The 12,696-nt window shown below is 32.9% G+C and overlaps 1 protein-coding gene across 1 annotated transcript; it reads right to left on the bottom strand.

Annotated features, from left to right (window-relative positions):
- Nucleotides 1-1,136: 1,136 nt before the first annotated feature.
- LOC114374566 lies at nt 1,137-8,862 on the bottom strand. Its single transcript, XM_028332227.1, has 10 exons — nt 8,565-8,862; nt 7,761-7,983; nt 7,288-7,445; nt 6,909-7,054; nt 5,888-5,950; nt 5,719-5,811; nt 3,127-3,288; nt 2,930-3,033; nt 1,855-2,030; nt 1,137-1,720 (listed from the first exon to the last, which is right to left on the bottom strand). Exons 1-10 carry the CDS (start codon nt 8,665-8,667, stop codon nt 1,473-1,475), a joined length of 1,476 nt encoding a protein of 491 aa, XP_028188028.1. The 5' UTR covers nt 8,668-8,862; the 3' UTR covers nt 1,137-1,472.
- Nucleotides 8,863-12,696: the final 3,834 nt, after the last annotated feature.

The following is a 12,696-nucleotide window of genomic DNA, read 5'->3' as shown; positions in this document are numbered from 1 at the left end:
AAATTTAAATTCTTCATAAAATAACATCCAAACAATAAATTTTAGATTAAAGAAATTTAAATTCTCTGATAAATTACTTAATTAAAATTCTTTATCCAAAAGTATGTTTGGATGGAGAAATTAAAAATTCTAAAAAAATTTTAAATTTTAAGAATTTCAAATATTTTAATTTAAATTCCTTTATTTTTAAAATTTTGTATTTGGATAAAAAAATTAAATTTCTTCATTTTCAAAATTTTATATTTGGATAAAGAAATTGAATTTCTTCATTTTTAAAATTTTCCACTTCCAACAACCACCCATCCTCCTTCCACTTCCAGCAATCACCTAGGTTTCCTTTCAATTTTCTCCCTTCAATTGCAGTCCTCGAAACACTTAATCCCCAATAGACTCCAAACAATGTCGCCTACAGAAACCCTAATTTCCCCTCCCAACAACTCATGACCAATGACGGGGCAAGAGCTGCACCCGACAACTTCGACCGCGCCGCCGCCCACCTCGCCGTGGCACAGCTCTGCGACGCTGCGAGGTTCCATGGCGCCACCGCCTTGGCTCTCAACGCCTTCGCTGACGTCGTCGTCCACTACCTCCTCGACCTGGGTCGAACCGCCGAGTTCCACGCCAACCGTGTCGACCGCACGTAGTGCACCGTCTTCGACACAATTCACGACATGGAAGACTTAGAAGCACCGCGAGCCTTCGCTGACGTCAACAACATCAGAGAGATCATAAACTTTGTCAAATCCGCTCCCGACAAAATTCCATTCGCCCAATTGATTTCTAATTTTTCAGTTGTTCAAGAACGATGCCGCATCATCCCAAGCTTTGATCATATGGGTGAGGCCCCACCAAAGAAGCATATACCCACGTGGCTATCGACGTGAGAGTGGATGAGAGGGAGGGAGAGAGAGTGCTAGCGTGTGCGTAAGAGTGGTCAAGTGAAGAATTTTAATTCCTTTATTTTTTGTGAGAATTTGAAATTATAACAAATTAGTATATTAAAATACTTTACAAAAATGACAACATTTTAATTATTTCTAAAATATCCTATCTAAACAGATTATTTTATAAGAAAACATTTTAATATCTCTATTAAAATACTTTACCTGCTTTAATTTCTCCATCCAACTATACTCTTATAGAGATTTCAACATCTTATTGATTTAAAAATTAAGACTACATGGACATGGACATGGACCGGTTAAACCACCTCTTGTCAGCGTTGGATGCTTGGATACAAATTAAATCCCCGATCCTTCCCGGTGGACAAGAACTGAGAAGTGAGAACCACCGGCGCAGGGAATGAATATCTACAGTACACCCTAGAAAACATTACTTATCACAAAAATTCTCTAATCTACATTGCACTTCTGTTTGAACCTTCTTTAGGCCAACTGGCAAGAACCCTATGGGATTTTCTCACCTACTTCGATCAAGCAGTCATGAATTTGCAAAGAAAGTTAAGGTGTGCTTCAAGACCACAACATCCACCCACGCTGCTGATCAGTTCTAGAGTTGGGGGTTACACTTATCCTATCAGCATTGGTCGACAGCCATTTACCAAAATCAGGGGATGCAACAAGTTCTTCCAAAGCTGTTTCAGTGGACTTCTTTGTGAATGCATCCCATTCTGCAGCTGAATATCTTTTTCTCTCCGGTGTGTTGTGTATGATGGACGGGTATAATGCCTCCTGTGATTTTGGTGGTGTCCTAGTGAAACCTGATAATGTACCAGTTTAGCGTGTTAAGCACCACTTATCCGAATGCTTTCCTTTTCTACACTCATCAATTAGGAGAAAAAAGAGTAAAAGACGTTGACACCTCCACAGTAAAAGGATATAAGAGGGAGCAAACCTGTCACAGGAGATTTGCAAGGGGACAAGGTAGGGCCTCTCAGTTGTGGCCGAAAAAGTGGAGAGTCCTCTTTACTTTGCATCTTGTACATAAGTTCATCACGAGAATCATCAAAAGGAGATGAATCAGGAACCTGGGATCTCCTCCTGTTTTTCTTGGGAGATTTAAACAAACGCCTGCAAAAGTTTTCCACAATAAATACAAACCAAAACTCAAAGGAGATTATTGTAGGACTAATAGTTATAAGAGGCAACTATCACGATCAAAAAGTGTAAACCCCCAAAACAATCTACAAATATAGACCTCCCTCACAGTAGATGTTCATGTTATGCATCTGTTAAATTAAAAACTCAGAATCTGACATTTGTCCTAAAAGTAAAGCCCTAAACCTGTTTGTCACAGCACATATGCCTCAGGTGACACCATCTCGTTCTTCTTTCATTATTTTCCAAACCTTTCGTCCTTTCCTCATTATTCTATATTTCTCTTCTATCACAGTACATGTGACCCTCATTCTTCTCTCTTTCTATCTTCTGTCACAGTATATTGTCTGCCTTATTTCTACTCTATTAGACCTTTCTCATTCTAAAAATTTATATTGCAAACATGTTTCAGCTACAGGAGTCACAAATGGAGTCTGAAGGTAAAATGCTTTGACAAGAAGGGTTGTGGTGAAATGTATTCTTTTGCACAGAATTTATCTACAATCCTTCAAGCTTCTCAATCTCTTCCTTCCCTATTCGATTTTGGAACATGAAGAAGATAATGCAGAGGAAGAAATGGGTACAATGGTAAAATAAAAATGGATCTGTAATTTCTAATTGATGTTAGCTGAAGGGACACTTGTGTCATATCAGGTTTAAAATAAGGGTAACGTAAGATTTAAAAATAGTGGGGGTGCATGTGATATAGAGTATATATAATTATCCCTTTTTAAAAAACACAAGAAAATCCCCCTCCCCCCCTCTGCAGGGAAAAAGAAAACCTTCGTTCTTCTACTTAATTAAAAAAAATGAAAAGAAAATTTTTATTGTTGAAAATTAATAAGGTCCAAAATTCAAGGAAGTGGACCAACCTGCGTAAATGACGAAGGAATCTCAACCTATGCATTTTCTTCAATAAGGAGACAAATGATCCACATAATAATGCCAATGTTCCCAACAGAGGATCCATAGAACTCTGGAAACAACATCTTATCAAATTTACAATCATGCGCTTATCTTAAGCATCAACAACATAACAGAAACAAGGTGGAAATTAATAAAAAAAAACCTGAAGAATCATAACTGCAGCCAAAATCCTTACAGCCCATGCAACAAATTGAGCAGTGCTTATGTCCACTGATCCATCTTCAGTCAAGACAAGCTTGTGGACCACCCAGAACCCCAACCAGGCTCCAGCTATTGCAACAAAAGTCAGCAGAAATATTGCCAACTGCAGTTGACATTGCAAAAGTTAAGCGTTCAAAGATCCTCTAACATATTTGTACACAGGAAAAACATAACTAGATAAGATAGATATGAAAAGGTAAAAATAATGACTAATGAGCAATAAGCAATGAATACAGTAGTAACCAGAAAAGCAATGACAATTTAATGGATAATTGCAAGAAAGAAAAATGTTCATTATGTACAATGGGATCAACTCTAAAGTTGAAGCTGTTTGATAGCTGAATATCCCTAAGTTAAAGTCCATTTTAACCATCTAATCTTTTTTATTCAAGACAGACCCAACTTATATTGCAGACAATAATATATTTATCCCCTCATAATCATTGTATCCACTATCCAAAGTGTCTTGAGACTCATGACAGAAATTGTGACAGGGGCTATCTAAAATTTAAAAACACAAAGTTTGCAGAATGGCTTGGTGCATTGGGTAACTAAAATTTAAAAACACAAAGTTTGCATAATGGCTTGCAGAGGGTATCTGATAACTGCAAAATCTAAGCTAATTTGATAGTCAATTTTGACTAATAAATGGTGTAATTTCTTTACTTTATTATTGTTTTTAAGGAAATAATGAAGAAATTAACATCTTCGCAATTTTTTATTAGCATAATTCAAAAAAAGAAGATTTCAAGTGCTTTAGAGGAAAAATTGATGCAAAAACTAAAAGAAAAGGCCTTGAAGAAAAGTTGGAAGAATTGGACAGCTCACTTAGCACGCGCTGCAAGCTTAGCGCAAAGAAAGCCCACAGCGAAGCCCAAATGCGCGCTAAGCACGAAGTCAGCATGAAAATTAAGCTACCTGGAGCCTATATAAAAAGGAGGAAGCAGAAGAAAAAACACACAGAGCCTCAGAGCTATCCAAAGTCTGGGCCTATTCCTTAGGGGAAACCCCTCTCTCTTTTAGCCATTTCCCATTTTCTTGTTATTAGTCATCCAGTCCTTTCTTCCATTAACCCCTAAAGTGTAAAGTCTCTCATGATTATAAGAGACTAAACCCTTTTTGTTGGGAGCCTGAAGGCTTGTAATGTAATTATTTCCTATTATCTAGTTAATGCAATTTTATTTCTATTATTCTTCTCCGTGCTTTTCTGTTATTATGATCTGATCACCCATATAATGTTTTAAAGGATAATACATTGAAAAATGATTATTTTCCAAAGAACTAGGAAAGGATATCTGAATAAATTCATTCCTAGAAATAGATTGACATTTATTTTGTTCAAGAATTTCTGCATCTCTTATCTTAATGCAGTTTGTTATTTTATCTCTACAAAGAAATTTGAGGGAAAAAGATAAATAAACTAGACCCTTCGTGCGGAAAATCAAAGATAGGATAATTTAGTAGATGCGGATGAAAACAGGAATTTCACTGATTAGAGAAAATTTACTACAATACATTATAAGTAGTTTTAGCATGTTAGGCCCCAACATCATAACATTTTGATTTCATGTTTTGCATTAAAATTGTTGTTTATTTTTCTTGTTATTTTTTTCTGCCTTACCCTAAATTTCACACTTATAATTCTTTATCTCTTTTTTCTTCTCTTTCTTCTCATTACTTAATAATTGGGTTTGCATCACTTAATTACAACCAAAGTCCATGTGGATTCGACACTTGGACTTCCATTTTAATCTTTACTACTTGTGATAAAATTGGTACACTTATCAATCTGTTAACATTATCAAATTTAAAAACACAAATTTACCACCAACTTTTTTTAAGTAAAGGTTGGAAAACCCTAACTAGCATACAATTAAAAAGTAATATTGTAGAATGGCTTGGTGCGTTGGGTACTGTGTGCACTCACAAACCAAACCCAAAGGAGCAATCAATGGTTCTCCCTTGGCAGAGGCAATTTTATTAAAGTAACTTAGGCTATATACTTGAGATTAAGTTCAAGTGTTTGATATTTTTTGCTTTCCTTAGTATTTGAAGACTAACTAGCTAGTCTCCCATGCTTTGCATGGGATTTGAAGATTAGCTATCAAACCTGAAAATTGAAATTTGGAAGCAAAAGCTTTCATGGGTCAGTGTTTATAGTCCGGTGCCCTGGTAGTAGCTTGAATCATTTTACCATTTTTCATTTGCAACAACTTTTTAAAAATTTAAAAAAAAATTGAAACTCAACTGAAACTGGGTTTAGTTTTCAAAATTTCAAAGCTTAAAACTGAAATCCATCCCAAACGCAACTAAGTTTTCAGTTTTCAACAACTAAGTTTTGCAATGAACTATAAAAATGCAGAAACTGAAATCCCTGCATGGTTGTTTTTTATGGACCTTTTTTTCAGGCCATGCACTATTTGGTAGCTAATCAGTCAAATTTACAACAAAATAATTAAGCCCAACCAACACAACCATAATTAAGCCTGACGTCTAAGCAAATTAGTGGAAAACTTATACGTGACTTACATACAGGATTATACATGTCTTCATCAATTCCTAACTCCGTGAGTAGAGAACGAACTAGGCCAGGAATGTAACGGAGGAGAAAAGTCCCAAAACCAACCTGATTTAAAATATGGTTGAAAATATGAATTATATGATCTACATTATTAACAGAAGTGCAATGGGGTGGAACTTACAGCAGTTGAATATAAAAATATAGCAAGGGAACTCTTGCGACCGGTTGGAAGAAGTTTCATTCCCTGTCAATTATAAGACGCAAATTCCATGTTAATGTCAACAAGAAATTTTCTATAGATATCTAATACAAAAATTACTTTCAAAGTGAGACATCAAAATCCAGCAACCATATTATACTTTTGAATTTAGATAGGTATAAACCTCATTTGTTGTTCTACTCTTTCCTTTTACTTGATACTCAACAAAATATTCCTCCCAATCTACCTTCATCATTGACGGGGGGGGGAGGGGGGAGTTTAGTTTCCTAGGAATATTAAATTGAGAATGTTAGTTTCCTAAGTAATTAAAAAACACTCCCAGGTGCTTTTTTACCCTTGGCTCCCACAAAATTGTTCCTCTTAGAATTTGGGTAGGAGTCTAACTTAACCCCAAAAGCTACCACAAAAGGTAAGGGTTGTCCCTCACTTATATGCTCTATTTTAGCCATATCACTAGTCAATATGCGATCTCCAATACACTCTCACAAAGAGGATTGTACATCTGAGATGTGAAGTTTGCATCAATAGACATCTATGGTGCAATAATAGATAACATGTGACTTGATAAACCCAACAACACACACTAGGTTAGGATCTGAAACCATAGTGCCTAACTCATCTCTAAAAAACCGGTTTAAAAGATCAAGGTTGTCCTCCACTTGTATACACTATTCTAACCATATCACTAGTCAATGTGTAATCTCCAACAGTTCCATGGGGGAGATTGGAATCCAACTTTCTTGTGTAGGCAGAAAAGTTTTAGTCATGTGAAAATACCACCGAGACCATCCAAGATGAACAAACAAAAGCATAAATATGCATTAGATCTACAAACAACGCACAAGAATATTTTTCTTGGGAGGAAGAATTGAAACTGAAGGTATGGCTGGCTACTCGACTAACAAAAAGATTAATCATAAACAGCATATAAGATTGGATATAAAACATTCCAAATTTGAAAATTAAGGAACAAAAATGTTACCTGATAAATAATAATCAATATGACAAGAATTATCCCAATTGCCATTGCGCTGCTATAATAAAATGCTAAAGATTGGCTTATAAAGGATGCCAAGCTCAACAGAATAATACCCAATGTCAATAATACAATACGATATACAAAAAATTCTGCAAAGGAGGAGAAAAATCATTATTAGTGCTTGATGTCACTGTTCTTATTAAGGGATCAATAGAACTTCAAGAAACTGTAACTCATCAATGGAAAATACAACATGAATGTTTGGATTAGAATGTCTTGTTTTTGTTGTGTGTGCAGCATCCTAAAAGACATTTTGAAACAAATAAAAACAAATATTTCCCCGAAAATAAGGTTAAACAAACATACACATAAGAGCACTTACCTTCTTCAACAGAAACCTCAAAATTTTCCAGTGTGGAACCAGCAGTCCTTACATCTAAGATCTTGTGGTCAAAAAGAGACATCGATCGAGCCCAAGAACCTTTGGTAACTTTCTCCCACTGCCCATGTCGACACATCCCAGCTACAAGAGACACATTCCTGAACAGAGCATATAGAAACGTATTAAACCAATTGCAGTGATCATTCTTTAAATTCTAGTTTGATACAAGACAATCAGTTATAAAGCAAAAGTGATAGTCCTTGCATAACCAAATGTATAAAGCAGTGTTCATCCCTAGAAGGAATAATGGTTCATCATGTTCACTCACAAATACAGTAACTAGAATCAATCCCACCAATGAAATAAATATTCATTAATTAAATACACAATAAGATGCAAGGTGGTACAAAGACTCATAGACCATGGCGCACACATGTACAATAGATGATGCATGCGCTAGTGCAAATACTCACCTATGGAAACAAACCTCTATGTTTGGCAGGCGAACATTTGAGTTTGTAGGCAGTGGCAACACCTTCACTTTAATGGAATGTGCAAATTTCCCCAAGTTTCTAAACCTTGACAGTCCATGTATATGAACTCTTTCGACAATCACAGTAGCACCAGGCTTGGAACCAGGAGAATTTCCCACGGGCAAGCCACGGGATAGCTGCAGTGTGGCATTTTGAGTAAGACCTGAAAAAAGAAATAAGGAGAGCGATAAGTGAAATGTCAACATGCATAATTATGACACCAGATTACGTTACACATAACAACAATGCAAAATTCCAAACCACAATCTCATACTATCAACCAGTGCCCTTACTTGAACAGACAATTTGCACAGAATATTGATATTGATTTTTATGTTTAAACAAACAATTTGCGCAAATTTTCTCCACGGTTAACCTTACTTATGGTACATAACTAATGAACTTATGAACCCTTGTGATTATCTGGACATAACATTTCATCTTAATGTTAGTCCTCCCACATTTTTATATTTTGTATCATTATTGGAAAGGGAAACATAGAATGGGAATTATTGGCTTGTAGACGAAGTTTAAATATCTTAAACGAATTTAGATCTTTCTTCCGACGATTTCGTTTCCCATCAGTTATGGAGATATCATCCTTTACTATCCTTCCCCTATGCTTCGACAGACAAACAATGAAAAACAAGTAAATGAGTAACCAAACCCTCTAGGAAGAAAAAGCGCAACCAAACCCTATTTTTGAATCCAAAAAATAAAAATGAAATTGAGAAGAAGGCATACATAAGGAGTGTTCATCAGCGAATACGAGAACTGCAGAAGCCCACAAACAGAGCAGGCGAAGAATCCAAGCAGATTGCCGAGCGTGAGTGCCCGCCATCGCCATGTCGGTGTTTTTTGCAACTCAAAAGTAAACACAAATAAAAGGCGCGCGTTCAAAATCCGCCAAAAATTGAGGGTAATTCTGCAATTTTATTTTGTTAATCAAACACGGGCCCAGACCCAAATTGAAGACGAGGCCTAGGGAATTGATGCTATTCTTAATCCCGGAAATGTTATCTCCAGTCCCTACTTTTTGAAAAATACGTGAAAAGACAGCCTGCTCTCCCTTCACTTTCCCTGCACCCCTCCGTCTTCCCCTCTCATGCACGCCCCACCCTCTTTCCTCTTCTTACCCCCTTTCGTTTTTTAGCTTAAATGTGCCTTGTTTTCTGTATTTTCGAGCCCCTTTCTTCTCTTCTTTCCCACGGTTGAAGACATTTGCAGAGGTATAATTTTTTAAAAATTTTATTGTTCAATGAAAACGTGATTCCTTTTTTATTTTTCTACAACTGGTTTCTTGGCATAAATACATTTTTGGTGTATCATAACAAAGATACACAAACAAAATGTATTTCCATGAAATAAATAACATTTTTTTAGATTAGTCCGTTATTCAAAAATCACATTAAATCTTAAATAATTCCAAGTTAAACTAAATGAACATTTTTAAGAAAATAATATTCTCGTGTCTAAAAATAAATGACAATTTTACTCAAATCTTATAGATAGTTACAAAAAATTACTTATAATGGATAAAATAATTACCTGCTTAATAGGCATTGACTTTTGTACAAATGATTACCTCCAAATTTTAATGGGTACAAATACCTTAATATCCGATACTATTCATGTCCATAGTGATACATGTAATAATAATAATAATAATAACAATACCTAAGAGAATATTGTGTTTCTTACTAGGTAAAAAAAAAGTATGTTATTTAATTAAAAAAAAATTATGCTCCTTATAGAGATAGATCACGGTCTTTGTTTACTTAGAGATAGATCACATTCCTTGTTTCTTTTTTATTTTGCCTTTTTTTATGGAGATTTTTTAAGGAGATTTTAATTTAATTAATATCTTTTTTCATAATTAATTAAACTAGGGATAACAAATAGGAGTAGGAGCAAACAATTAGATATCCAATACGAATGGACACAAATACTAAAGAGTTTGATATCCATAGTTACGGCATAAAATAATTTTATAATGTCATTTAATCACAAATTGTTGACTTTAATACTTATACATTACCATGTAAAATAATTTTATAATATTATTCAATTACAAATCATTGTTTGAATTGCTTTAAGATAATTATTTTAAAAATTAAAAAATTTATCATGTATTGCATTATGAATTATGATTAAATGACTATATAAAAAAATTTAATTATCAATCCGTATATAACTTCTTTTTTCTCACTATTAAAGCATGACTTTGACATGAAAAATCATATTGATTGACATCCCTACCTATTTTTATGAATCCATTAACATCCATTCTCATGTTAGAATAATCAAATTCTTTATCTTAAAACAGTATATAAATCACCTCTACTAATCTGTTAATTTGAAAATAAAAGCTGTATCTCCGAGGGGTTTGGGTTTTGTACTAATTAAGAAAGGAGAAAAAAACTTTGTTTACGTTAAGCAAATCACACGAAATCTCAACCATTAGTTTGATTGCAAGTAACACAACCAATAAAGATTCGTTTGACTTTGGGATCTCTTAAAAAAAACATTAAAACAAATCCCGTACGACTCCATTGAAAATGGAATTGACAACCTACCAAAGCATAGTAAAAGCAATGTCCTTTTTCTTTTGTTACAGGATGAAAAACAAAGAAAATTAAATCTAAAGAAAGTAAGAACTCTACCACTAACGTGGCACGGTGCTAGACATGTTCGTTTTAAAATGTTGGCACATCTCTAATTAGGAAATTCAATTGCGGGCAATAATTCTTTCTTAATAATGCCGGTTGATTTGAAAGAGGAAGGTTCATGTGCCTTTTGGTTATGGGGATGACAATTAATGGCCCACATTCGAGCCTGGATTTATACAATCACCAATAAGAAAAAAATAGTCAATTTTCAACTTAGAAAAAGGTGATTTAAAAAATTATTTTTTTACTGCAATTTTTTTTATCCGATTTCATTAAAAAATTATATTAATGTTTATAGCTTCAAATTTGGTATAAGAGATTTTTATTTAATATTTGATTTTGTGATGAAAAAGTTAATAAAAAGTAATAGAATAGTATAATGATAAATATGGGTAACATTGGAAAATTGTTTCCTCGATTTTTTTATATCATTATATTAATACGGAATATTAACTTTTTTTTATTAATAACTAATAAATATGAGTAACATTGAAAAATTGTTTTCTCAATTTATACACACATGTATATATATATAAGTTATCTTTAAAAATTATAATAATTAGGTACTTTTAAGGCTTGAAAAAAAAAATAACACAACATATTTATTAAAAATGAAGATTAAAAAACTTTTTTTATAAGAATAAAATATTATTTTTGTAATATAAAAATTAATTTATATTATTCATTTATCATATTTTTTAATTGGTGTTTAATGTCTTTAGGACATTGATTAAAGAATTAAAAAATATATATTTATTATGTAAATCATAAAAAATGTAAAAAAAAATAATAATAATAACGTACCTTTTTTTTCCCGGCTCTCACTAAAAATATTTTTTATTTTAAGTACTTTAAATAATATCTTTAGGATATTGATTAACATTTTTTTAATTAAAAGAAAACAAAGTAAAGAAAAAAGTTGGTCTTTCAGTAATAAAAATAATGGTTATCTTAATCTGTCTACTGGATGTAGGTCAGGAATTTATTAGGATTTTTCGGTACATTTCATAGTTCTTATATGGTACGTTAATTAATTAGGATTTGGGAGTCAATACCATACACTACTAGCTAATTTTATTTTTCTTCTCTTTGATAAACACTACTACCCACTTTATTCAGCTGTTTGCACTCGCCCTCACATCTAATAAAAGTATGTCATAAATGGCGCACAAATCTAGATTTTTCAATAAGTCTCCTGGAAAGCTTAATAAAAAGAACATGCTCCCACATATTACTATTAGTATCATTTAATTTAAGAATTTCAAAAGTTTAACGGCTAAGAAAAGATATACGATTAATTTTATATTCGGATGATAAAGATCGAACTCTAAATTTTGGAGTATGTAATAGAGATAGTAAGGGTGTAGTAGAGATAGTGAGGGTGTGTTAGACCCTTGAAAACTTAGTTAAAAGTTAGAAAGCAGGTTATAAGCAAAAAATTAGTTAATAATTAAAAGTTTGAAATTTTAAGTTACCTAAGGGCTCATTTGGGTAAATGTGAGTTTTTAATTTTTGGATTTCAAAATGTAATTTTAAATACAAAATGTGTTTGATAAAAATAGAGTTGAAATAATTTTATACTTATTTTTAAAATCAAGAGAAAAAGTTTTATAAATTTGTTTTTTATTTTTTTAAGAAAAAAAGTTCATATTTCTCACATTTAATAATAATATTTTTTGTTGTCATCATCATTACTGTTCTTATTATCATGACTAACTTCAACAATATTGTTATCATCACCCCATCATTAATGTCACCACAATCATCACTGCATCCACCAATAATGTCATCACAACTATCACTCGAAGCCACAATCGACATCATTATCGTTGTCATTATTGTCGTCACCGACATCACTGTCACCAACGTCATCATCATTGGTTGTCACCACCATATGCATAGTCATCATCATTGCAATTTGTCGCTGTCATGGCAACTATCATTGATATCTCTATCGTTACTGCTAATGATGATATCAATATTATGATTATTATTGTTACCACCACACAAAAATATTTTTTAATTAATTTTAATATGATATGAAACTTTCAAAATGATTTTATTTGAAACTAATAATATTTTAAAAATTGATTTAATTTTTTTTTAAACTAAAACTAAAACTAAAAATTGATTATTATTTATTCAAGACTAAAAAATTACCCTAGACAAACTCTTATTAAATTATAAGTGTTTGATAAAATTAGTGG

This window comes from Glycine soja, chromosome 11 (assembly GCF_004193775.1).
Source record: "Glycine soja cultivar W05 chromosome 11, ASM419377v2, whole genome shotgun sequence".
NCBI lineage: Eukaryota > Viridiplantae > Streptophyta > Magnoliopsida > Fabales > Fabaceae > Glycine > Glycine soja.
This window is presented reverse-complemented; position numbering and strand designations above follow the sequence as displayed.